The 25924-nt window shown below is 47.0% G+C and overlaps 1 protein-coding gene across 1 annotated transcript in view; it reads right to left on the bottom strand.

Moving 5' to 3' along the window:
- Window positions 1-25924, bottom strand: part of SLC6A11 (solute carrier family 6 member 11) — a 117219-nt gene that overhangs the window by 57243 nt on the left and 34052 nt on the right. The window contains exon 6 of the mRNA XM_036267369.1: window positions 1291-1425. Coding sequence (XP_036123262.1) covers window positions 1291-1425 — 135 coding nt within the window. The remainder of the gene's footprint in view (window positions 1-1290; window positions 1426-25924) is intronic.

The raw sequence follows: 25924 nt of genomic DNA, 5'->3' as shown, positions 1-25924 counted from the left end.
CTGAGCCTGTGCCATCACAGGTTGGAGTGGGCAAGGCCAACAGTCAGGAGTTAATTTCCTTCTTCCTAGGGATTCTGCCTGCAATTCAGGATGCTGCCATTAGGTGCCTGGTGCTGCGCTGAGCTTGGGATCCCTTGCGCCACAGCAAACTGAGACAGAAGTGAGCACACATTGCCACTCCACTGTGTACCTTAATGCACCGTGATGAGGTGCACCTAAATTGCACTAACTAGCACTCCACGAACATTTCCACCAACTTCTCCTCACAGGGGCTGACTCCAAGGCACAGACTGCAGATTTGAAATTTCTTGCAAGCCTTATGTTCTACTGAATGTAGATTCCACATTCTACTGCATGACCTATGTTTGTTTCAACAGAAAAAGGGGTGCCTGCTCACCCACTCAATGATATCTGAGCACATTTTTCACACATTGGAGTTTTTACCTGGGGACCTCTAAAAGCTACTGATACTTGAGACCCAGCCCCAGAGGGTTTAATTTAATTGGTCTGGGTTGTACACTGAAAACTGGGATTTTCAAAAGCTTCCCAGGAGCGTCTAACATGTATCAGAGTTGAGAACCCCTGGGCCATAAGATACTCTGTTTTCATCTCTTGGCTAGCATCCCGCAGGCACAGCACCATGTACCCAGGAACAAAAGCTTAGGCATAAGCATTTACTACCCACTTTTCAAACATCCAATACCTTACCAAAGACAACTAACAGGCCAGCTAGTTCTCACCAATCATTTCTTTCTGTGAGCCACCCGCACAAAGAAAATCAGTCAGTTTCTCTCACTGAGATACATGGCTACTGAGATCTGTGATCCTGGGTAGGGGAAAAGTATGTGTTTATTTTCACTAACTCTAATTGAAGTTTAACATTTCTCTCAACTATGACTGCAGGCAACAAACCACAGCACGGCTAGCCGTCGAAATCCCAGATGTGTTCCTACAACCGTTTAGATATCTCCAAATATCATTTACTCTCATTGCTGCTTGAAATAACAAATTGTCAGACTGCTTGCTGGATCTTGCTACTTAATGTACTGATAAAGAAACACATATATTATTACCATGTCACAAATTTGTCTTTTTTAATGCTTCGGTGGTTGTATTTCACTATATTTGATTTCCTATATATTTAATCGGTGCATTGAAATTTATAATTCTGAGAAGGGGACTACAGGCTTCCCACTGCTCAACCAGCTGTTGAGCCTCTGTGGCTGGCATCAGGGGCCTGCAGAAAGCTTCCCAGTGGTGGTGGGCAGCTGTGCATGGAGCAACTCTTACCTGTGGGTCGGAGAGCCGGGAGAGGTCAGGGTACAAGTAGAACTTGATGCCTTCAAAGGCCCCAGGCAACGTGACCCCTCGGATAAGGAGGATCAGAAGCATAGCATAGGGGAATGTTGCAGTGACATATACAACCTGCCCAAGAAAGGAGAGACAAGAATCAAGAAGGGGTGACAGTGGTCGGGAATCTGGCAGGCCCCTAACGTCTCACGAGAGCAAAGGGCTTCCCTGTGCAGCAGTAAGTGAACTCGAACACAGCCTAGTGTCCCGCCTCCTCTCCCGCCACCGTCCCCCCTCAAGGACTGGGTCTTTCGGTGAGTAACTGCTGGGTACCTACAGTGATGCTTGATATCACTGCCTTTCAAATATTTTTCACCACAACCCACAGAGAGAAATATACATATCACAACCCTGTACACACTGAGCTGAAAACAGAAAGTTTCACAGAACTATACTCACTCTTACTTTTTCTATCATACCCTATTTCATTTTTATAGCATACTCTATTTATTTTAAAGCTGGTCATGACGCTCTAAATTCACATCATAATTCACCCAAGGAACCAAGATCCACATTTTTGAAAAACACTGTTCCTAATGAAATTCAAGTTTTCAGAGCCAAGGATGGGATGGAATCAGGTAGGAAAGAGGAGGAGGAGAGGGGAGCTACTGGGGGCAGGAAAGACCCAGTGTTTGCCTGGAATCATTTCAGTTTGGTCTGCTTGGAGGCAGGTAACAAGTCAATGAACCTGAGAGGCTCCCTCAGCCCGTGGATTCAGTGCAAGAATCAAGACAGTGAAAGAAATGAGACCTTCCCTGAGCTTCCTCACAAAGAGGTGCTTAGAAGGACAGGGCAATACCTTCACAGACCATTGGAGTTCTTGTCCTGGCGGCCATGCCCCTACCTGAGGTCCCTGCAGGACTAGTGTTCCCTCCAGTTCTGACTTGTTTCTCCTTTGCCACATTCTCTCCTCTGATCCCCTGGTTCCTTCCTTCAGAGGGACCTGCCTTTGTGTCTGTTTTTAGGTCAGCAACTTGTCAACCTTTGGGAGCCACAGACACTTCTGAGACTGATGACAGCACTCAAGTGTGCACGGACTCAGATATGTGTACAAGCTTTTGGATGGTGCAGATTGATTCCCCAGATAAAAGACTTGTGCTCTAAGACCTACAATCTTACTTCCTCCAGTGCTAGTGTAGCCTCTCTTTTACCAGTGGTTTAGCCTTTCATGCTGTTCATTCATTCACTCATTTATCCACTCGTCCACTTCCTCACTCACACACCAACCATACTCCTATGTACCAAAGACTGGTCACAGGATGGAAGTTTCTGCTTCAAGGGGCTTCCCCGCTGGTAGAAAGACAGACATTCTGGTAGGCAGATAATTAATGCATTATGTAGTCAGGGGAGAGCAAAGGATTGTGGAGCACAGAGAAGGTAGCAGTTAACTACAGGGGCAGTCAGGGAGGGCGTCGCCAAGAAGGTGATCCAGATGTTGGCCTGTAAAGGATGAGTAGGAGTCAGAACATGGGAAATGGAGACAGAAGGAGGAAGAGAATAAAACCCTATTATATTCCAGGCGCTTTGCATATTGCAATAGAAATGACTACATTTATACAGCGTTTCCTCTTGGATATTTTTTATATTTTATTTTTGTATAAATTAACATCCTAGAAAAATTGAAACAGTAACACTAACTACGGTATTACACATAACATCAGAGAGATTGAAGGGACAGAAAGTCTACAAAACAACCCACTTCTGTTTCCACTTACACTGTAGATTAAACTGTAAGATACCATACTTTATATAAATATAAACGTAAGTCATTCAGTTGCTAAGAGACAAAACAGTAACTTAAAGCCAGTCCTTAAAAATAGAGAATAGCCCTGACCGGTTTGGCTCAGTGGTTAGAGCGTTGGCCTGTGGACCAGAGAGTCCCGGGTTCGGTTCCCGCTAGGGACACGTGCCTTGGTTGCAGTCTGTCCTCGCCCTGGCAACCAGGCAATGTTGTCTCTCTCACATCGATGCTTCTCTCTCTCTCTTCCTCCCTCTATCCCTCCCGCTCTATCTGAAGATAAAGGCAAAAATGTCCTCGGGTGAGGATAAAAAAAAAGAGAATAAGAGTCAGCAGGAGGTGGTATCACTGGGTCCTGCTGATACAGCCTGAAGGCGAGATTATTTCATCCAGACACTGTCCCTAACCTACAGCGATGGCACCATCCTTAGCCCACAGACCTCACCCCACCAATTTCAGCCCCCGTTTCCAGATCAACCATCAGATCAATCGACATATCATATAATCAGTACGAATAATCTCGTCATGTACAATGTAATCCAGAAATGATGAATGTAAGTCAACTAATACTAAGAGACCAACAGTTGATATTAATAATAATAAAAATTAGAGGCCAGTAGTCAACAGGGTTGATGGTTTCTGCCCAGAGAGCTAACATGCTATAAAATCTCCAGCTCCCTTAGCTTTGTAGGCATAGTCTATTACAGATCTTCAGCATTTCATGTAAATCCTTAATTCTCTCCCTTCAAAATGAATCCCACCCCCAGTTAACCAGCTTACATTTATGAAAAGTCAGCTAAAAATCTGCTTTCACTGAATGATTTCCACTTTCAAGTCTGTCATATGGCAAAAGATTAATTATCCAGACCACCCAGGGCCTGATTAATGATGTCTCTGGAGCTCAGCTATCTTAACTCCCAATGCTCACAACATTAAGGAAAAGAACTTTACCATGTGGAAAGTAAGAACTGAAAATCATAAAAATTTGTCTTCCATCTGTGGGGCCACCTGGATGTGACTAAATTTGTCGGTCATTATCTGACCAGTCTGTTTTGAGTGGACAGGGCCACTGGGGTGTCATTAAGTGTCACTTATAACCTGACCTAATGGACCCTCTCTGTGCCGCAGCAATATATATAGCAGACTGTTCCTCAGGGACCACAGTGGCTTGATTTAGTGAATCACTGCTGATGATTTTGAAACAGTTCCATTGTTTAGAGTTCTAAATGGATGCTCTGCTTCTACGTTACATTTGGAGGGCTACACTTTCTCCACTGATATTCATGCCTTAATTTTTATACTCCTCTTATAAAACCATAAGGGAAATAAAATATGCAGATGAACTGCCAAAGGACCACAGTGCAGACAATGAGTGAGGTTGCCAAAATGGAACCACTGGCTGGCAGGCGTTACCTAGAAAAATTCCTTTGTACGTTGAGGTTTGAGAGCCTCGAATCGGGGTACAAAAGGTGGTTTCGGGGCATCATGATGTAGTGCACACAAGTGGAGCGGGCGATAAAAGCTGCAAATTCAACGCTGAGGACAGCCTGTATGTGTTGTTGGTCCTAGACCTCCTAAAAGCCCCTCTAATCTCTTTCTGTCCTCAGCCACACCAGAAACATGGGCATCATCTTTTATTTTTCCTGAGAACAGCTGTAGACTCTCCAAACAATACAGATCTCGTCATCAAGAGACTGCACACAAATCACATACATGCTGCCACATTCCTCCTGTGTTCCTCGCAGGCATCACTATTAATCACAACACTCTGCAGCTAAGCCTGGATGCAGCCTCAGACCTTGCACGCAGGACTCCAGGTAGCCCCTACGATCAGTTGGGAAGAAACCCACTCTCAGCTACCCTTGATCTCATCCATTTTTCATGTATACACTCAATCTCCTGCACGTCTTTTGTCCCTGTCCTCAGAAAGGTAAGACCCAGGTGTTGTGCTAGGAAAACTGCTGAACGTGTGATGCACAACACCTGCAGAAGCAGTGTGAGTGCAGAAAAGACCAGGAGACTGGCTGGAAGCGTCTCTGTTGAAGGGGTTCAGCCTTCTGACTGACAGTGGGTTGGAGTTAGGTCTCCGAGGACGAGTAGAAACAGGGAAGATGTGGGGAAAGGCCCAGAAGCTTGTCCCCTGGGATGTCTAGGAAATTCCAGGTTGTCCTCAAAGTGGTCTAGCTGGAGACAGCCTCGCCTCTTTCCTCATGTTCTTCCACATTCAACTGCTGGTATCAAGTGCTGCCAATCTGATCTCCAACTATATTCTGAAATTACACCTGCTCTTCATCCCCATCATCAGGGTCCTTCATCACCTTTATTCTCCCTCATGTGACAGCCCCACATTGTCCATACTGTGTCCCAGGTTTCAAACACATGAACCTGGCATGTGTCTTCTTGCTCCTCTGAGTCTCCCTCCAACCCCAGCCCCACATTCAAGGTTGTGGGAGACAGTGGTTGTGGGAGACAGTGCAAAGGGTTGGGCTTTGAGTCAGATGACCCTGGGTTCCTATCCTGGCTCTGCTGTGACTTGCTGTATGGCTTGACCAGTCGCCACCCTTCCCCATCCACTCTGTTCTTCACTGTGCCAGGTTCCCCCAGTTGGGAGCATGCCAGGTTCCTCCAGTTGGGAGCATGCCAGGTTCCCCCAGTTGGGAGCATGCCAGGTTTCATTAGGCCTCCTCGCCTTTTCATGCCTCCCTTTGTCCCTAATGTTCAGCTCCAGCTCCTGGGCCACCCACAGTGTTGGTCCTGGGTGTGTCTGAATCCTCACAAGTCTGAGGACTCCTCAAAGTCAAGGACCATGTCTTCCAGTTGTCATATCATTGACCTATCTGTATATGTCAGGCAGCTGAGGCTCGGAGTGGTCAATTTGCAGTATCTCAGTCTCATCCTCTTACCCTATAAACCATGCCATCTACCCAAATGTCGTTGAGACACTGAAATGCCACGTCCTCCCTGACCCCTATCCCTCATTCGTCCCAGTCATTTCGGCATCCTCCCAGCACGACAGCTATTTCACTGCCTTGTAAGATTCATATTTCTAACATAGAAGTTCCACGAGAAAGGGGAGTTTTGTCTTTTACCTTGATGCTGTATCCAGGACAATAAATGGCATATAAAATGTGCTCAATAAGTCTTTGTTGGAAGGATAAACAAATAAGCAGGCTGAGACCTGGAACCTGGAGGTCAGAATTCGCGTCTTCAGAACACCACTTTGTGCTGTCCATATGAAATGCTGGATCTACATATGATGAGATCCATAAAATTGAATCCAATTTTAAAAGGGGTGTTTATAAGGAAGTCACAGACATGTGGATTTAAATGAAAGACCAGTTCAGATTCGGAGAGCAAGAAAGTTCAGCTGCAAGGTGCTTCTCAGCGAAGTTCAAGGTCCCTTTCAAGATGTCTAAGTCCCCATGATTTGTCTGAAAGAGCCAAGCAGGGCTCAGGCATTATGCTAAATTATGCAGTGCTTGGTGATGGGCACAATAAGGTCACTGACAAGGTACTGTGAAGCCTGGCGGTTCCTGGCTGCTGCCCGTGGTGGCTCGAACCCAGGTGGGTGTGGGGGGAGGAGGGTTTAATCTGTCAGACCTTTCAGGCCCCAGAAATGAGGCTCCTGCCCTACGCACACCCCTTGGTTTGGAGAGCTGACTATTGTTTAATTTCCTTTCAGCAGGTCAAGTCCTTCTGAATATAAAGGTTAGCACAATTGGTGGTAATTATACTGTATCCTGTTTTAATTGACTCTAATTGCTTATTTGCATTCCAATGCTAGAATTGTGGGGTTTCCCCCCTACTTCCAGGACACAGCTGTTTATTTCATAGCAGGGAGATCTCAGATCCTAGGGAATGCCACAAACATTGCAGAAGGGCTGCCCCTCCCTAAGTTTTCCAGGGTAGTGGGGTCAACTAGAAAGCTGAGTGTTATTCAAAAAGTATCTGGGAAGCAGGGTGATGTGGGGGCAAGAACCCACAAGACCACAGGGTCAGAAGATCTAAGGTGTGGCAGCTTGGGCAAGTTCCATACCCTCTCTAGCCTGGCATTTGACCATTTATAAAGCGGCAGGAGAATGCTCACCAAAACTTCAATGCCTCCTGTACTATTTTCCCAATTATTTTGGGGGGATTTACATGAATCACTTTTGTATTATTTACTTAATATTTTTTTATAAATCAATATACTCTTTTACATTAAATAAATATATGTAATAAGAAAACTGTGAACACCATAAACAGAAAACCATTATCTCTTCATATAAATAGAAGGTAAATACAAAAATAAATGCAATAAAAATAAAATGCGATTTAATTTTAGCCGAAGACTCTGAGTCTGTGCTGTTTTCTCTTTGTTCAACAGAGTAGTACGTATCAGAGACGTGTTAACCAGTAAGCCAGCATCGTACTGTACCTTTTGCTTTAGGAGACATTAAAAAGGGAATATTGTTTAATTATGTGATTTGATGTTTTAAGTCTGGGTACACTAAAATCGTCGTGTGAACTGTCAGTAGAAAGGACATTTCCCATATTTGTGGGAAAGACTAGATGGATCCTTGAGGTCCTTCCTAGCCACCACAGTATTTTCTAGGACAGCCCCTTGTCAACCACGTTCCTTTTCAAAAGATGGGGCTTCTTAATCCCCTTCGCTTTTATTGCTCATCCCCCAGCCCCTCCCATCTGGCAACCATCAGTTTGTTTTCTGTCTATGAGTTTGTTTCTGTTTTGTTTTATTTGTTCATTTGTTTTGTTTTGTTTTTAGATTCCACATGTAAGTGAAATCATACAGTATTTATCTTTCTCTATTTGACTTATTTCACTGAGCGTAATACCTTCTAGGTCCACCCATATTGTTGTAAATGACCAGATTTCATTCTTTTTTACAGCTGAGTAATATTCGTGTGTGTGTGTGTGTGTGTGTGTGTGTGTGTGTGTGTGTGTGTCTCACATCTTCTTTATCCATTCATCTATCCATGGACACCTAGGTCGCTTCTATATTTGATGGCCAGTTATAAATAAGTCATGAGGATGTAAAGTACAGCTTAGAGAATATAGTCAGGAATATTTTAATAACCATGTATGGTGTCATATGGGTATTAGACTTAAAGTGGTGATCATTTTGTAAGGTATGTAAATGTCTAATCACTATGTTGTAAACCTGAAACTAACACAATATTATATACCCACTATAATTTAAAGATAAATTTAAAAGATTTGTTAAGAGGGCACATAACATGTTAAGTATTCTTACCATAAAAAATGTAGTTAGTAGGGAGAACAGGAGGGAACTTTTTGGAGGTGATGAATGTCTATTACCTTGATTGTGGTAATGCTTTCAGGGGTGTACACACATGTTCAAACTCATCAAATTGCACACATTAAATATGTACAATTTTTTTTGTATATCAGTTACAGCTGTTTAAAAGATGAAAAACCAGGGCTCACTGGAGCTATTCAAGATCCTGACACTGCTTCGGGCTGAGCCGTCAGTGAGCCTGCTACCCAGGGCCTTGGAAGACGCTGCTGTTAATTGAGCACCTAAGCTTCCCTAACTGGTTTTTGTACCACTTGAATAGGTTCTATTTCCATTTTGCAGACAAAGGAGAAAAACTGAGGACTAGAGACTGTAGTGTCTTGCTCCAGTCCACAGAGCTGTGTGATCCAAAGTCTGCTCTCTCCCCAACGTGTGCTCTGCTTTCTGTGCAAACCTGGCCACATGCTGCCTTCCTGTTTTCAACTCCGTTTTCTCCTGTCTGCTGCTAACCTCAAGGGTGCAGCTTGCCTGGCTTTCGGCAGTAACTCATCATTGTCCACTAACCCTAACCTCAAAAACACTGTGTTGGCCTGTCCTCCCCCACTGCCCTTCCAGCGAGGCTCGTCCCTGTGTCTGGAGTACACCTGCCCATCCCACATGATTGGAAAGCATGGTACTGAACATCTAATTCTTAGAAAATCCTTCTCCTGAATACCTTCACTAAGATATCATTGATCTCTTGGAACAAGATGCTACAGGAATGTGAATCTGAGGAAGGAAGATTCCCAAGGAAACATCTTGCCTCTTCATCGTCTCTATCATCTTTAGAGGTACTATTCATAGATAACTCTAACAGAAATAGCAAACATTGAAAACATGTCTATCTGTTTTGAGCAACCAATTCCAATAGGTAGTAGGAGTCATTTTTTTTATAAGAAAATAGTGAAGATATTCATTATTCAAGGAGGTAATAATATTTTTGCAATGCAGCAATAATTCTATGGGGAGTCAAAGTCATAACTTTTGTGTATGATGAGTAGTTTGTCATTAGCTACGAGAGCCCATGTGTGGAGCCTAAAAAAATATACTAAAATACCTCTCCACCTTGGGATCTATGTCTCATAGCATCATCCCTGAGAAGGAAGAGAGGGATGGTGATGAGGGACAGGATTATAGTTGGGAGGCAGCAAAGCCAGATGGTCTGGCCAGGGTCTAGTCCTCATTCTATGACAGCGACAGAGACCATGAGCCCTTCTCCAAGATCTGCCCTCCTCCCTTCCACAGTAATAAAACTCCTAATCTTCAACTGGACCCACAGCCTCCTAGAATAAATACACTATTTCTTAGCCTCCCTAACAGCTAGTTGTGGCCATGTGACTATGTTCTGGCCAATCAGATACAAATTAAGGTGCCACTACAACTTCCAGATAATACCCTTAAAGGGAAGGGCTGTACCCTATCCTTCCCTTCTTGCCCTTCCCACGACTGGAATGAAGACCGAGTAGTGAGTCACCTTAGACCATGAACATATAAGGGTGATGCCCAAGGTAAGGCAAGTAGGTTATGCTGGGACTGTTATGGGAGAGAGAGAGAGAGAAACTATCTTGTTTCCACTACTATTCTTCTAGGTCTCTATTCTAAGGAGTCAAACATGTAACCTAAATATCTAACTACCAACTGCCTCTGTGACCTTGGGTAGGTCCTGTTTCCGCTCTAAGTCTGTATCATTTTTTGTTAAACGCAGGTATTAGCCTAGATAATCCACACATTTCCTCTCTACTCAGACATGAGGAGAAGACTGTGAAATCCTGAAGGTAGAACTTTGAGAGCGACCATCCTCTACACCTGGAATCAACCAGGAATGGCAACAGAGTCGGAAAGTCTCCAGAAAGGCCTAATCAGTAAAATTAAAAGATAGAACAAACCATCCAAAGAGATCACCATTTCATGGTAAGCCACAGTGTTAACCTTCTCTATCAGTGTAGAACGAGTCTGACAGGGTGGTAGCCAATTCGGCGTGGACCCCATCATCAAGCACCTGGGTGAGAGGGTCTCTAAGACCTTCTGAAGACTCCATCTTCCTCTCATGTGAAATCAGGATAATGCCTATTTCAAAGGTTAATGTGAGGGTTAGACATCACTGTGCAAAGCGCCTGACACAGATATTACTCGATAATAAGAAGGCTTGTGATCGCCTTTGTTGCCCATCACTGGGTCAGTAAGCGGTGTCCCTTCAGCGAGTGAGTTGGCCAGCACCGGACAACATATCTGGAGGTTCAAGAATGCACACAGTGAGGCTGGAGTAAGCCCAGCTTCTGCTGTGATGGTGGGCAGACAACTGGCTCCTGAAACCCTTATGGGCTCCTCTCACTAACAATGGGAGTGGCTGGCAATGTGGCGGCAGTGAAGGCTGGTAGAAAAACGTACTGACTCACTGGCTGGGAAAATCTGGGTGAACAGGACCCCGAGATAAAAACCCATCAGGACAGAGGGGACATACACACAGTCATCCTGAGGAGCTGCAGCAGCCAGGCTCTGAAGTGAAAGCCAGAGAGCAGTAGGAGTAAGTCCAAGGGGCAATAATGAACAAGAGTCCTCGGGAGTCCCAATTCCACCCAACCGTTGTGGCAGCTGAGGGGCTAGGGTACAGATAGTGTTTAGATGAAGTGGAAGAAATTACACAAGGATTCCTATTTTAAACGGTAGAAGGGACTTTTCAAAAGTTGAGTTGAAGGGAAGGATGGGTCTCAACTGTGTCATTACACACACATACATGACAGGGATAAAGCCTACCCTGTAAAGGGGGAGTCTAGACTTTCGGGAGAAGCCAAGAACAGTGAGCATCACCAACCTTTGTGAGACTCCAGGAACCCAGCAACAAAGGAGCTTGAGGGCTCCCTGTTGAGGGGTATGCAGTGGGTGGGGGCTTAAGTGCAGCTTATGGAGGGAAAATTACTGAGAATTCTCAGATACCCATCCCAGAATGTCACTCCTACCCCTGACAAGTCACAAGGGAAGCATCTGATCAATGAGGCATCGTCAGGAGCTGGGGCATTGTGGGCAAGAAACCAAACACCTTAGGAGCCCGGGGAATGGTGTTACTCTCTCTTCTTGCTAATGGGCCATAAAGATCATCTACACCCATGGCCTGTTCCAACCCTGAGATTCCATGACTTTATTGGTTAGTAATCATCAACATCCTGGTTGGGAGCAGAGGGCAAAGAAGGAAAAGTGCTTAGTTCAGGAGAAATGGAAGATCAGCACATACCTGATAAGAATGGGACTAACACTGATTGCTGGGTCTACATGCTTTATTCTTATGTTATCCAGTTCTACAGGATAGAATCTATTATTATTTCCATTTCACGGAATTGAAACTGAGGCACCCAGAAGTTGAGTATTTGGCCTATGGTTGCACAGCTCAAAAAAGGGCAGGATTCAAGCTCAAATCCACCTGACTCCAAAACCTGCATTCATTCACTGCACAGCCCCATCAGGACCTCAACTGTCCTCATAATGCAACCAGCTTTGTTTCACACCACATTTTCCTTGTTCCCTAAACAAACCCTGCACTTTGCCGCACACAAGTCTTTGCTTTTATCATTCCCTTCACCTGGAAGGTCCTTTGCCCCTTCTCTACTTACCAAAATCTTGCCAACCTCCAAGACTAGTTCAAAGACCATGTCTTCCAGGACTTAGCACTAGGCCATCCAGATCAGATGAAATGCTCCTTCTGTAGCCTACAGCTTACTGAGCAATATGGCATAACAGATATGGAGAGTGGCCTTGACTTAAGAAAAACCTAGTTCAAATCCAGCCTCTAACACTTTCTATGTATGTTACTGACTTCTGGCAAGTTATTGTCCTTCTAGGTCTTGAGATTTTCTTCTGTACAATGGAAATAATAATATAGCAAATTGACTCAATCCCTTTGAGTCTTGGGTTCTTAAATGTGTGGACTGTGGATAACAGTTCTCACCTCTCATGGTAAGTGTGAGAGTTAAATGAGCCAATGTCTACACACAAACAGGCCCAGTGACTTGACACATCAACCCTTAATAACCAGCTCCCCTTCCTTTTTTTTTTTTAATCCTCACCCGAGGACATTTTTCCATCTTTTGTACAGATAGAATGGGAGGGAGAGAGAGGAAGAGAGAGAGAGAGAAACATTGACGTGAAAGGGACACATCGAGTGGCTGCCACCCGCACGACCAACCAGGGCCAGGGACAAACTGCAACCGAAGTACGTGCCCTTAGCGGGAACCGAACCCGGGTCTCTCCGGACCACAGGCCGACGCTCTAACCGCTGAGCCAAACTGGCCAGGGCTCCCCTTCCTTTTTTTTTATGACTCTTATTTCATTCCACCTTCTCCCTCTAGGTTTGGATCTGTTGGAGGATAAGGGCCTTACTCATCTATACAGGTTCTGAATGCATCCCACAAAGGCCTACATAGACTGTAAATAGTTGATGAATGAAAACATTCAGACCTCAGGAACCCAGCAAGAACAAATGGAACAAAACAGGATATAATCCATGTGTCAACAATGGGCCTTTAGTGTAAACCATCCCTGCTCTCAGTTGAGCCTCTCCATCTAAAGCAAAGGACTTTCTGTTTAATTCAATTTACCAGCTCTTTACTGACCCCCTATGGGCCAGGGGGCACCCTGGTTTCGGAGAGCTTGCTAATGAATGAGCCGAGCCCCGGCCTGCAAGGGTGTGTGAGCCTGCCCTCGACCCAGGCAGCTAAGTGATGGACCATGCTATGGACAGCAGCAGTGAGAGCTCAAGGACACAGAGTGATGAGGTATGGCTAGAGAGGTCCTCCTGGAGCTGAGCTTTGAAGGGGCACAGCCTGTTCATCTTGCTCCAAAGAGTCCTGATCTAGAACGTACTGTGGGAATAAATTCCTTAGAGCAAGAAGGGTCAGGACATGGAGCACTTCAGCATGGGAACATCACCTCCAGGGAAGACAACAAGCTCTGCATGGTGGCTGGGAAGCTAGGCCCAAAGTGACAAGATACTTAAATAGCAACCACGCTCATTAAGATGGTTGAGCCCAATTCAAATCCTTGTCCACAGGCTATCTAAAAATCACTGGGTAGGGGAGTCTACTATTTAAGCCTATTTCACGGTGAATTAAGATTAGCTAGAGAGTCAATGCTATTGATTTTTACATAGCTCCACCATAAAGACCATAAACATGAAAACAAATCCTTAACCAAGCCCAAGCAACATAAATATTCCATTCAGTGCCCAGACAAGCTTACACTGGCTTTAGGAGCTATTATTTACTGCCTGGAAAACATACTCGGTACCTTGGCTAATAATGATTTAAACCCCATCCATCTCTTTTAGACAAGAAGGCTGGTGTCGCTATGGTGACCAAGGGCACCATTAAAGCACACCATTAAATCCCAGGCACGGATTTACCAGTGTAGGGAGGCTGTCAGGCAAGAAGCACCACTCCATGTCCTCTTACGCTAGCATTCGACACATTCGTGCAATGGATGTGTGGAGAGGAGAGAGTCAGCTGATGCTTAGGGATTGATGCGTCTGCAGCCAGAAAGAGCCAAAAGCTGCCTGATCATCTCCTGACCTCTAAGACAGATTGCCTCCCATCCATCCCACAGATCAATGACTCGGGGTTCTTCTGGGCCCTTCTCAGAAATCCTGACCAACACAGATCTCCCCAAGGCCACCCATGCTGGTCACAACATGCTCCTTCCAAAACAGCTTCATTTCTTGAAAGAAGAATCTATGCCTGCCTCCTGCTCTTGCCGCAGCCTATGGCGATCCACCTTCTTGCTCTCACCTCTCTTCTCTCCGCGGGTCATCCCAGAGGACACCGGGCCTCCCAGTGAAGTCAAACCTGCTTCTTGGCATTTGCCCCTCTCCCAGTTTCCAGCTTTAAGACTTTCCCTTATTAGATGCTTCCGGTTTTCTGTTTCCTTTTCTCATGAATTTTTCAGTGTCTTTCACGGGTTCATTTCTTTACTCTTTCTTTCCATTAACAAATCAACCAATCAACATTGATTAGCATCTGTTATGTGCCAGACACTGCGGTAGGCACAGAGGACACACAGACAGATCAGGAGCGAGCCCTGCCCCCTGGCTCTCACGGTGGTGGCTTGCTTTCTGCAGATTTCTAGCTATTTCCCAGAAATCTGGCCTCATTCCATTCCCGTTCTCTCTGTCCACTCTCTTGGCTTTTCTTATGCACTCCTGTGGTTTTAGGAGCCACCGACATGCTGACGATCTTCGACTCTCCTACCAGGCCGCAGTATCTCTTAAGTTTAAGACTCATACTTTCAACTCCCTTATGTGTATGTCCACCCGGATTTCCTACCAAGACCTACAATTCCACATACGTAAAACCAAAACCATTACTTTCTCCCCCAAGTCTGCTCTTCTTTCTATGTACCCTTCTTGGATAATGGTATCACCCAAGCTACAACTCCACTGCGCTATCTTTGATTTCAGCTTCCCTTTCTCATCCCCGCTTCGTGAATAAAGCCTCTGAAAGGGAGAAATGCAAATTGGGCTCCACTGCCCTGTAGCCCTTCTGGTGCACCCTGCCTGCTCTCACGAGGCATGGCCAGTTCCAGTGGGCTCTCCCTCTCCTTCCCTCTGGGCTAAGCTGTCCTGGCTTTTCCTTCCCAGAAAACCCAGCTTCCTTTTCAGGTTCTTTCTCTTCTGGGCTCCCCAAAGTCCCATAGTTACCCCTCCGCCCTCCTCTCACATTCTCTCCCTGGGTGTCCCACCTATTCCCAGAACTTCAATTCCATCAGTTCTACAATGTGTGATTTTAGAACCGTGCACCTTAGTATCTCAGAAATCAGAATGTCCCTCAGGTGACAGTCACAATGCAGCTACTGCCCCCCGAGTATAAGGGACCTCAGTCATAAGATGTTCTTATTATCATCACTTCAGATAAGTGAAAAGCTTTGTTGGTTAAAATATTTTAAATTAATTTACGCCAATTGCTGTTTAATGTTTAGAATGTCCTTACAAAAGATTACACTGTGGTTCAGCAAAAGTCACAGAGACAGACGGGGGTGGCAGTTGCCACTTAAGCAAATACACATCATTGGAGAAATGATCATTCCATATTTTCTTGCAAAGAAACACCCAAGTACTTTATGGATTTAAGAAAGGAAGATACCCAGGAGTAGATGAAGCTGTATTGCATTGTTACTGAGGTGCATACAAACTGACTGCTATTGTAATTTAAATGATATACCAGCAGACAGAAGAATCTGCCAATGCCTTGGGAAGAGATAACGAAACTTCAAAGAACAGAAATCTGGTGTGGTTCGTCTACATGTCACACAGGAATAACGCAGCAGGTTAACTGGAAGTATTTTTGCTTCTGGAAAGTGTCCTTAATTGGAAGAATTATGTACCTTCTGGTATATTAGATAATGGTAACTCAGATAAAATACGGCATATCAGAGGAGTCTCATCTTTTGGGGGACACAGGCCCCTCTGAAAATCAGATGATAGATATGAACCCTTGCCAGAGTAGAGTGTACATATCCACCCAGCCCTGTAATTTGTTACTCTGAGGGCCCTCGATGCACATGGGCCCCAGGCAAAGCTACCCCAGCATACATGCTCAGGACTCCACTCTCTCCTGAGCTCTAGACGTCCCCACCTGTCACCCGTATCTCCACTTGCAGTTTCACAGGCATCGGAGATGTAATGGCTGCCTAGAGAGACCAGATCTCCCTCAACTCCAGCCAAACCTCTTCCTCCAGCCTCATTGCCTGTCTCACCCAGCAGTGCCACCGAGCACTCAAGCCAGGAACCTGGGTTTCATCGAGGTCTTCTGTCTTTCACTCTCTACCTTCAGTCTTGGGGGCTGAGTCACACTTGCTTATTTCTCAAACCTGTCCTCTTCTCCCTCATCTCAAAGCTGCCGACTGAACTCCCGCTACATGGCCTCGGCCTACACGGAATCCCAGCGACCCATTCCCCACGCCACAAGCACAGCGACCTTCCTCTAAGAAAAGCCTGCTCCTGGTACCCTCTGTTTTAAGCCCTGTTGTGACTCTCCATTGTTCTCAACTTATAACTGGGCTTGTCCACAAACCCTTTGTAACTTGGCCCCTGACCGCCAAGCTAGCCTCTCTCTGTGTTCCCTCCCAAGGACTGCCTGCTCTAGCCACACGGAACTTCCTTCTATGCCTTTCCTGAGCCACAGGCGGTCTCTCAGTCCCCCTCGATTGTTCGCTCTTGACCACCCCACATGGTGCACAGAGACCACATCTTGGATATTTGCGTCTGTGTCTCCAGGACTTAGCAGGGGGCCTGGAACCCAGGAGATGTTTAATAAATGAACGGTGAGTTCATCTTAAGGCTCATGGTCCCCTGAAACACAAATGCAGTCTTAAATGTTACCGTGAAGCAGGAAAGCAGAGTGGGTTCAAAACCCAGCTCTGTGACCTTGGGTAGGTCACAGCACCTCTCTAAGCCTCATGTGCATGTCCATAAAATGGGAATGAAAATATCTATTTCAGAGGATTGTTGGGAAGATTAGATAGAACGTGAATGAGTGAATGCCACAAAAGCAGTCCTATCTTCTGAGGGGCAACCTGGAGGCATGTGGGGCCATTTCAAGTCCTTACAAAGACAGGGATGGCACCACTGACCAAGCTAGGAATGCTGGTAATCTGCAGTGAACACATTGGAGAGTTCCCACCAACAAAAACTGCCCTGTTTCTCATGACTTTCAAATATTCCACCAGGTGGGGTGTGTGTGTGTGTGTGTGTGTGTGTGTGTGTGTGTTGGCAGGGGGGGGGGGGGCGTGGAGTGGCAAGAAGCTGATTATAATTACAAAACCTAGAATCAAACTATGTTTTACATATAACCTCAAAACACATTTTACCTCATCTTAATGTAAACCACGTTTTCCAGAAATGCAATTACCATGTAAATTGAGGAAAGGCTATACTCTCTTTTATTCAGTACTTTACCAAAACTTTGTTCACTATTTCAGAAAGTCACGTCCTCAGCGGCAATGGAATCTGAGTGGCATCTGAGTGGCCAATGCTACACCCTCCTATCAGTCTACATTTGCAGCCTTCCTGTTTCCGGTGATTCTGTAATAATATGTGCGCTTAGCTTTATTTCAAGACATAAACCCTGGAGAAAAGGTACTGACACTATTTAATGGAACGTTGGCTTTCTTGTCTTGCTTTCAAATGATTCATTCCAGGTGGGGGCCAGCCCCTGACTACCCCATGACATTTGTGGTGTGCCTGAACACTGACATAGTGAAACAGCTTTTGTTTTATTGTAAGTTGCTTCTTTTTTACGTTTCCTTTAAAATATAGTCAGGTATCATATAACTCTTTCTCAAACTTGTGCAGGTAGATTATTTTTGAACTGCATTTCAGGGTGGTAAGTGGGGTGTTCAAATCGTCATCATAAACAAGGGCAGTTGGGTCTGTGAGGGGCATAAGCAGCCCCGGGGCTTGTGAAGGTCCAGTGCCAGGCTGGCATGGAGTGAGCACTCGGGTCCTGATGGTGATACTATCATGGTCAGCATACTGGGTCAGTCCTAACTGTGACACAGCATACTTGTGACTCGGGATGAAGATTGTGTCTGGCTTCTGCAGAGTGAATTATCATCTACTCCAAGTTCTCACTGGGCATTCTAGTTCATTACACACGGGCTGTTGTCAAACAGGAAGGAAGACAGCTGCTGCCGCAGCGTAGAGCACAGTGTGAGGCCTGCTGGTCCGCCTCTACTTTCCCAAAATACATCCCTGCTCAAGAACCCTCAATGGTCCCCCACTGCCCACAGGACCTCATTCTGGTACATGTGTTCCTCGTAACTTGAAATCTGGCCCAGCACATGCTTCCTAATCTCCACAGCCACCCTTGACTTTCCCTTTCTTACCCCTCGCCCCTCCTCCCCTGGGAGGCTCAGCTCAGACCCTCCACATGGCCATCCTTCCAATTGAAGCTCACATCCCACCTTCTCCAGGAGGTCTGGCCAGACCATGCTGGGGCCCAGTAACGTCCTCATCCAAACTCCATACCAGAACTGACTATGCTGTTATTTGACAGTAAATCTATACCATCAAATCGTGTTATCTCCAGGTGAGTGAATCCAATTAACTGCTCCACTAGACTGAGACATCTATTAAGCGGAAGAATGGGTTTATAAAAATGATGAGCAATAAAATAAGCACAACAGTGATTAGCGTGTCTATTGTACGACAAGCATCATGCAGGTATTTATATGCATCACCTCACTTAAGCCTTCTAGCGGCCCAGTGAGATGTGTGCTCGAACTGTTGCTGAGGAAACAAGCTCAGAGACAGAGGTCCCAGCCCAAGGTCATGCCGGAGGCAGAGCTGTGCTTCAAACCAATGTCTGCTCAGCTCGGCTCTCGTCTGCCTGCCTACTTCCCTGCAGCCTACCAGCGGCGCCGGGCACAGGGTGAGCACTCAGACGGGTGGGTGAGTGGACATTCACCCAGGCAGGGAAGGGAGCCCACTTACTGAGGGCTCCACATGCCTGGTGGGAGAAACACTGGTTTTGGGATCCACCTTGGCAGACCTGGGTTCAAATTCTGACCCCTCCACCAGCTGTGTGTGACCCTGCACATCCCCCACCCCTCTGGGCCTCAGTATTTTAATTTATAAAGCGGGCTTGGCTAGACTCACCTGCCAGTCTGCTGTGCTGGCTAAATTAAGTAATGAATGTAGAGGGCCGTGCCCCAGTTGGGCACACGTGGGCACTGTGTAAATGATGTTTCCTTAGCTCATGGGAAGGACCTGAGTTTTGAACTTGGGTCAGTCTGACTCCATAACTTTATTGACCCCTTTTCCATCTCCCTGTGTCCCCCCGGCTCTGGACCTGCCATCATCCTCCATTTGCGTCTCCTCCTCAGGAAAGGGTCTTGTACCTACCACCGCACATGAGATCACACACAATTCCTATTGACCCTGCCTCATTTTTCACTCCTTTCCAGTGAGACAGGTTTTTTTTTTCCTCTGCTGTTTCCTTGGCCATGGGCAGAGGGGAAGGCTTGGTGTATGAATGCTAGGAAGAACTTTGGAACTTGTGCCCCAATCAAACAGGTCCTAGCAGGTGACAGGCACCACACACGTGTTGGCTGACTGAACTAACCAACAAAGGACTCGATCTGAGCACAGCGTGACACCCTAGGGCCAAAGACATGCATAACAGTCCTCGACATGCAATGGATGCTCATTCAACATACATGAGGAGGAAGAAAGGGGGAAGGAAAAAGAGACACAGGAGGAGAAAAGGACACAGCTAGCTTTTGGTTCCTTTCCTCTGGAACCCCCTTTCTCCTCTGTCCTTGGGTAATTAATAACCATCCATCCCTCGTGGCCAGCTCGAATGTCACGGCCTCCCTGGGCCAAGTTTCTCCCAGGCACAGGGATGTTTTGTAACTTGTCTCCCTGTTTACTTGTCTCCCTACACTCTAGCCTCTTAACTTGTTTAGAGTGGCTATCTGCAGCCCAGGCCCTGGACACAGTACACAGGACATGCTCAGTAAATATTTGCCTCTCGGGGTAAGTAATCTCCCCAGGGCCCACAAGCACAGCAGTCACGAGACAAGGAGAAGCAAACCCAGGTCAGCTGGATGCTGCTGCCCATAAGAGAAGTTCAAGGAGAATAAGGGTGGGAGGGGCCCGCAAAGGCGTCCTGGAGGAGCAAGACAGCAGGGTGGGGCAAAAGCCAGGGCATGAGGAAGCAAGAGCTGGAATGAGGCCAAGTGCTGCCAGTCACCTGCCAGTGAGCACAGAGAGGACCTACGGTGAGCAGGAGAGACAGGGAGGCAAGGCTGAGGGAACCCTTGTTTGGGGTGAGTGAGTGAGATGTAAGTCTCCTCCATCCAATCCTAACATTTCCCAAATGCCAAGACTTGAGCTGGACCTTCAACCATGAGCAGAATGTTGGGGGACAGAGGGGGGAGGCATCCAGGAGGAGAAGAGAGATGGCAGGGCCCCGTCTTGCTGGGGAGACAGGTAGAGGAACAAGATTTTTTTGGGCAAATAAGTAGGTGATTCTGGCCGAGGTTTCACACCTGGTAAGTTTCCTAACAAAACGATCTGCCATAGGGAAGGAAATCCCGCTACATAAAATTTCCTTTAGCATGTTCAGTGACATGGAAAGACTAAATATCCTAGGATCCAACAGTCATAGCCTAGTTTATGATGCCATGGGACATTTACTCAATGGAACTTAAAGATCACCTTTTGGCAAAGTGAGTGGAAACAATGTGTGATGGACTGTTAAATGAAAAAGGCAAAATATTGAATTCTATCATGTTATGATCAAACGACATACAAACTATAGCTATAACCCTGGCCAGTGCTGCTCAGTGGTCAGAGCATCAGCCTGCACAATGAAGGGTCATGGGTTTGATTCCCAGTCAAGGGCATGAGCCTGGGTTGCAGGTTCAATCCTAGGCCTCAGTTGGGGCACATGTGGGAGGCAACCAATTATTCTCTCTCTCTTCCCCCTCTCCCCTCTCCCTTCCTCCCTTGCTCCCTTGTTCCCTTCCTCTCTTCCACTCTCTCTAAAAAATCAATGAAAAAAAATATCCTTGGGTTATTTTTAACAACAACAAAAACTACAGTTATATGTGTGTAAGAATCAAAAGCAGCATGTGAACAATTTGGGGAGATTTCTTTTGCTTTGAAATAACTGTTATGATATTGTCTGGGTAATGTTTAAAATTTGGTGTAGGTGCTCTAGGTGATGGGGAGCTCCTGGAGCGTTTGTTCTGAGGGGAAGTTGTGCAATGAAACCACGGTAAGGAAGCTGATCTGACAGTGGGAGACACGCAGCCTGGGCCTAGGCAGGGCGCATGGCAGCAGGTGAACAACTGTGCCATCATCCAGGTGTGAGGGGGGCCGCACCTGGAGGAAGGTGATGGGAAGCCTCTGCCATGTGCAAGGTAGCTCGGCTACAGTCCCCAGTCACTCAAACACAAATCTATGTGTTGCCACGGAGGTGTTTTGTAGATGTGGTTACAGTCCATAATCAGTTGACTTTAAGTAAGGGGGATTCCAGATGATGTCAGAGGGCCTGATTCAACCAGTTGAAAGGCCTGGAGAGAAAAACCTAGGTTTCCCCAATGAAGAACTTCTGCCTCTGGGCAGCTCTGTCGGCTTCTGCCAGAGTGTTCATCCTGTCTTGTTCAGACTTGTCCAGTCAGCCCCCACAATCACCAGTTCCTCATGCTGAATCTCAGTACACACCTCCTGCCAGTTCTGCTGCTCTGGTTGAACGCTGACTGACACAGATGGCAACTGGGGTGGGGAGGAAGGTGGGATCTGGTGGGCACTCTGGAGGAAGACAGCGGCCTGTCCTCAATCCCTACTGTACCAGCGTGAGCTGGCCAACTGCCTCCACGCTGCCAGCAAGCAGGGGCCTCCCTGACACGCCAGCCCCCTGCTTGGCCATCTGGGCCACATTCTGCCCAGACCCCCATTACCTCTCAGTGCTCTCCCAGACGTCTCTTTGGGCCTTTGTCCCTCACTGTTCCCAAACATCGGTCAGAGCTGGCCCACATATCACATCAACCCCTGCCCACTGCATCCGGATATGCTGGTCCCATGCCCTCGTCCTCATCCAGTGGGCTCTGGCTGACAGCGCCCACCCCGGCTCAATCATTCTCTTACTAGTGACACCAGCACAGCTCCCCACTTGCCAATGCACTTGTCATGCTAACCTTGACAGAAGGGGAAACTGAGGCCCAGAGAGATGAAGTGACGTGAACGGCCAGAGAAGGCCAGGGTGGCCTGAACTGAATCACACAGCCGGCAAGTGGTGGGGCAGGAGTTGATGCCAAATGCTGGCTCGTGCCATTCTTCCTCATTGCAATCTCTGCCTACGTCTTCTTGGCACAACTGTGGAGGGCAGGATGCACAGTTCACAAGTCTTCTAACCCTCTCCCCTAGTGCCCAGCATAGTGTTAATTCAGTTGGCATGAAATAAATACCTCACTCGTTTCTGGCTTAGTTTACCAACAGCACTGCACTAGGTCTGGTGTTGGGCGCAAAGCCACTTTGAGTCTTCTGTGCCTGCCACACATCAGGGTAGGTTCTCGTGTCCGAGAAGACCCAGGCGTGTGGGCAGGCTCCATAAAGTGCCAGGTGCCCAGTTGTTCCCTAAGAGTTAACAGTGCCTCCCCGCACCAGGGCGCCTCTCACTGCCCCGACAGGCTTTCTCAGGAGGTGGCCAGCCGTGCAGAACCCCTCCCACCCAGCAGCCACTCGGACTTTGGGGGGCCTTTGTGCTTTAATAAAGACGGTATTACTGAGTTGCAAAGCTTCTCTCCTTTCCAACCTTCCTGGCTGCCAGGGTTCCCGCTAAAGGTGAAGCGCTGTCATTCAAGGCCAAAGAAAGGGCTGAATCAAGATGCTAAACTCTTTTGACTTAATGTGACAATCTAACGCTCTCCCTGAACCACAGTTGTGTGAGAAGCGCCCCCAACTCAGCACAAAGGCCCCCGGGCGGCCGTGGTGTTGGGTGTCCTCGGGTTCTGGGGCTCTCTCCGCGGCCGCCTGGGCTCTCTGCATGCCTCTCATGAACGCTCTAGTTTCCTCTCTGAATGCAGACATCAGCGGGCCAGGGAGAGCCCCGCCACCAACGCCGTCCGTGCTTGCTTCAGGCTGCAACAAAGACCACTTGAGGGCCGAGACAGCACTGCCCAGTTCCTTTCCTGAGCCTGTTCTCTTCCCTTTCACACATCTTTCCCTTTTATTCCTCATGCCCCCTTCACTCCTGCTTTATGCCTCATTGAATCCATTAGCCACTTTATAGGGTGCTCCTGAAGAATAAATTTTCTGTGTGGGGCTCCTGATGGTTTCCCTGCTGGCAGCTCCAACTGGCCTTGGTGGCAGTGGGGGAGGGAGAAAAGGCACACTCTGAAGGGAGGAGCCTCCACAGCCGTCAGGTCCATCTCCATCTGGCAGCTGTAGGGCAGGTGGCCTCACCTGCTAATTGTCCCCCACCCCCCGCCAGCCCTCCCTGACCCCAGTGGGCTCTGATCCCCCATGAGCTTAGGGCAAGCAATTTAAGCTCTGCAAACCTTTGTTTTCTCATCTGTGAAATGGGGATAATAATCATATTCATCTTGTAGGATTGTTGTGTAGACTCAATGGGTTAATGGAGTAAGGACTTTAGAACAGGATCTGGGTCAAACTAAGTGCCACTCATCATGCAGACAACACGGCTGTTTAAGGGTCCCTGTGCCACCCCCAATTCCTCTACTTGTTGGTGAATGAAGGAAAGGAAAAAAGCAATTCAAGGTTATTTGTAGCTGTTTCTGTATGGGCGTGAGTGTGTGTGTGTGTGTGTGTGTGTGTGCGCGCGCGTGCGCGTGTGTGTCCTTTTTCCTGCCTTGGTGTCCTAGAGCCCTGAAAAGGATAAAAACAGAGCCATAAAGCAGTGAAAAGGCAGGATTCTTCTTAAAATCCCAGCTAATCCTGCAGCTTCCTTTAAAGTGGCAATAAGAGGAGGCGGGGAAGGGACCAGAATTGTTTTTGCAGCACCCTCCCCTCCCAACCACTGCTCCTGGAGACGAGGAAACTAGGGGGAAAAATCCATAAATCAACCACCAAGAGGAGGACAGAAGGAGGACCCAGGCAGGGAGAGCGCAAAGCACGGAGCCAGCTGGGGAGGGAGTAGGGGAGCACGAGGGGACACGTTGACTATCTGGTGGGTAAGGACGGCTGCCTTCAGAGGGCACAGCATCCAGGCCAGAGGGTGGATGAACAACCCCCCTTCTAAAGCCAAAGGACAGCCCTGGCCAGTTTGGCTCAGCGGTTAGAGCGTCAGCCTGTGGTCCAGAGAGACCCAGGTTCGGTTCCCGCTAAGGGCACGTACCTTGGTTGCAGTTTGTCCCCGGCCCTGGCTGGTCGTGTGGGTGGCAGCCACTCGATGTGTCCTTTTCACGTCGATGTTTCTCTCTCTCTCTCCCACTCTACCTGAACAAAAAAACTGAAAAATGTCCTCGGGTGAGGATTAAAAATAAATGAATAAAAAATAACGCCAAAGGACGGCAGGCCCTGCAGAACAATGACGCCACACCGAAAGGTGTCTCTGATCTGACCACTTCTCTCCATTCCACTGCTACTTCCGCCTCGGTCGCCCACTCACAGGGCTCCCACTGCCCCACCATCTCTCACCCATCCATTCACAACAAGCAACCAGAGCCAGCTTTGAAAGATGAAAATCAGATCACGCTACCACTGCTTAAAAACTTTCAGTGGCTCTCCACCGCACGTACAATAAAACGCTTGGCCTGCACGGTCTGACCCCTGCTGATATCCCTGCCTCGCCACATGCCACTGTGAGGTCCATCTGGGCCCCAATGTGCTTTGCCTCTCAAATGTACCAGGTCCTCCCAATTTGAGAACTTTGTATGTGCTGCTCACCCGGCCAATCCCTTCCGATCACAGATGGAGATCCCTCCCCTCCAGGCAGCCTTCTCTGACCCCTCTGAGGAGTTCCCCTGTCCTCATTCTTCTCTCTCGCAGCCCCCCTTCTCCTGTCCGCTGCTTTCCTGTGAGTTGTTCATTCACCACATCGTTCACCAGGCCATAGCGCCACGGTTTGCTTCACTCACCAGAGAAAAGAGCCCTCATCCTGAGTGCCTGGCACACAGTAGGCGCACAATAAACACTTAATGGATAAGTGAAAGAATGAATGTGTGAATAAGCAACATCCATAGCGAATGAGCTTTGGGGCATAAAAAATGGGGGCTGAAAAGGCTGGGTGAAATCTGAAGGATCCTTAGCAAAGCTCTCCATTGCAAACAACCACCGTAGCTTTTCAGTTTTTGCAATGGTCCGTGCTTTGGGTAACAGCAGTTTATATGTTAGTTTCTTGTTAAGTGGCCCATAGTCTACACGGATTAGCAACAGATTAATGTAGATATCCACAGACGTTTTCTGTGAAGGATCAGACAGTGAATATTTTGGGTTTTGTGGGTCACACTGCCTCTGTCCCACAGTAGCACAAAAGCAGTCATAGACAATATGTAAAGGAATGGATGTGGCACTGTTCCAATAAAACTTTATCTACAAAAACAGGCCACAGGCTGGATTTGGCCCTCAGGCCACGGTTTGCCAATCCCTGGATTAGACTAAGACCTAGCAAAGTTACAAGAGAAGGACACGGTAATGACCAGTTTTTTTTAGTCCTCAACACATATATATAGTAGGTTCCAGGAATGTCACAAAATTACAACATTGCTTTACATGCTGTCATATGCTACAATAGAATAAAGACAGAACACCGTGAATTTACTTGTAAGTACTGTTAGAATACAAAGCATTTCATTTATATCTTTCTGCATGTCAGGAATACAGTTGTACAAATGGGGCATTCTGAGAGCAATTTTCACTCTGGAGGTACTGAGGGCTCAATATTTGTAAAATGTGCAGTCGGGTGAGTGGATAGATGGACAACAGAAATGAAGAGGACAATCCATTTTTTACATAGGGGGATTACCACAGTAGACTTACTTGGTCGATAATTGGGTGAGACATAAGGGAGAAGTTGTCAGAAACGATTTGG

This window comes from Molossus molossus, unplaced genomic scaffold (genome assembly GCF_014108415.1).
Source record: "Molossus molossus isolate mMolMol1 unplaced genomic scaffold, mMolMol1.p scaffold_m16_p_18, whole genome shotgun sequence".
Classification (NCBI taxonomy): Eukaryota; Metazoa; Chordata; class Mammalia; order Chiroptera; family Molossidae; genus Molossus; species Molossus molossus.
The sequence above is the reverse complement of the archived record's forward strand: the minus strand, read 5'-3'. Positions and strand labels throughout refer to the sequence as shown.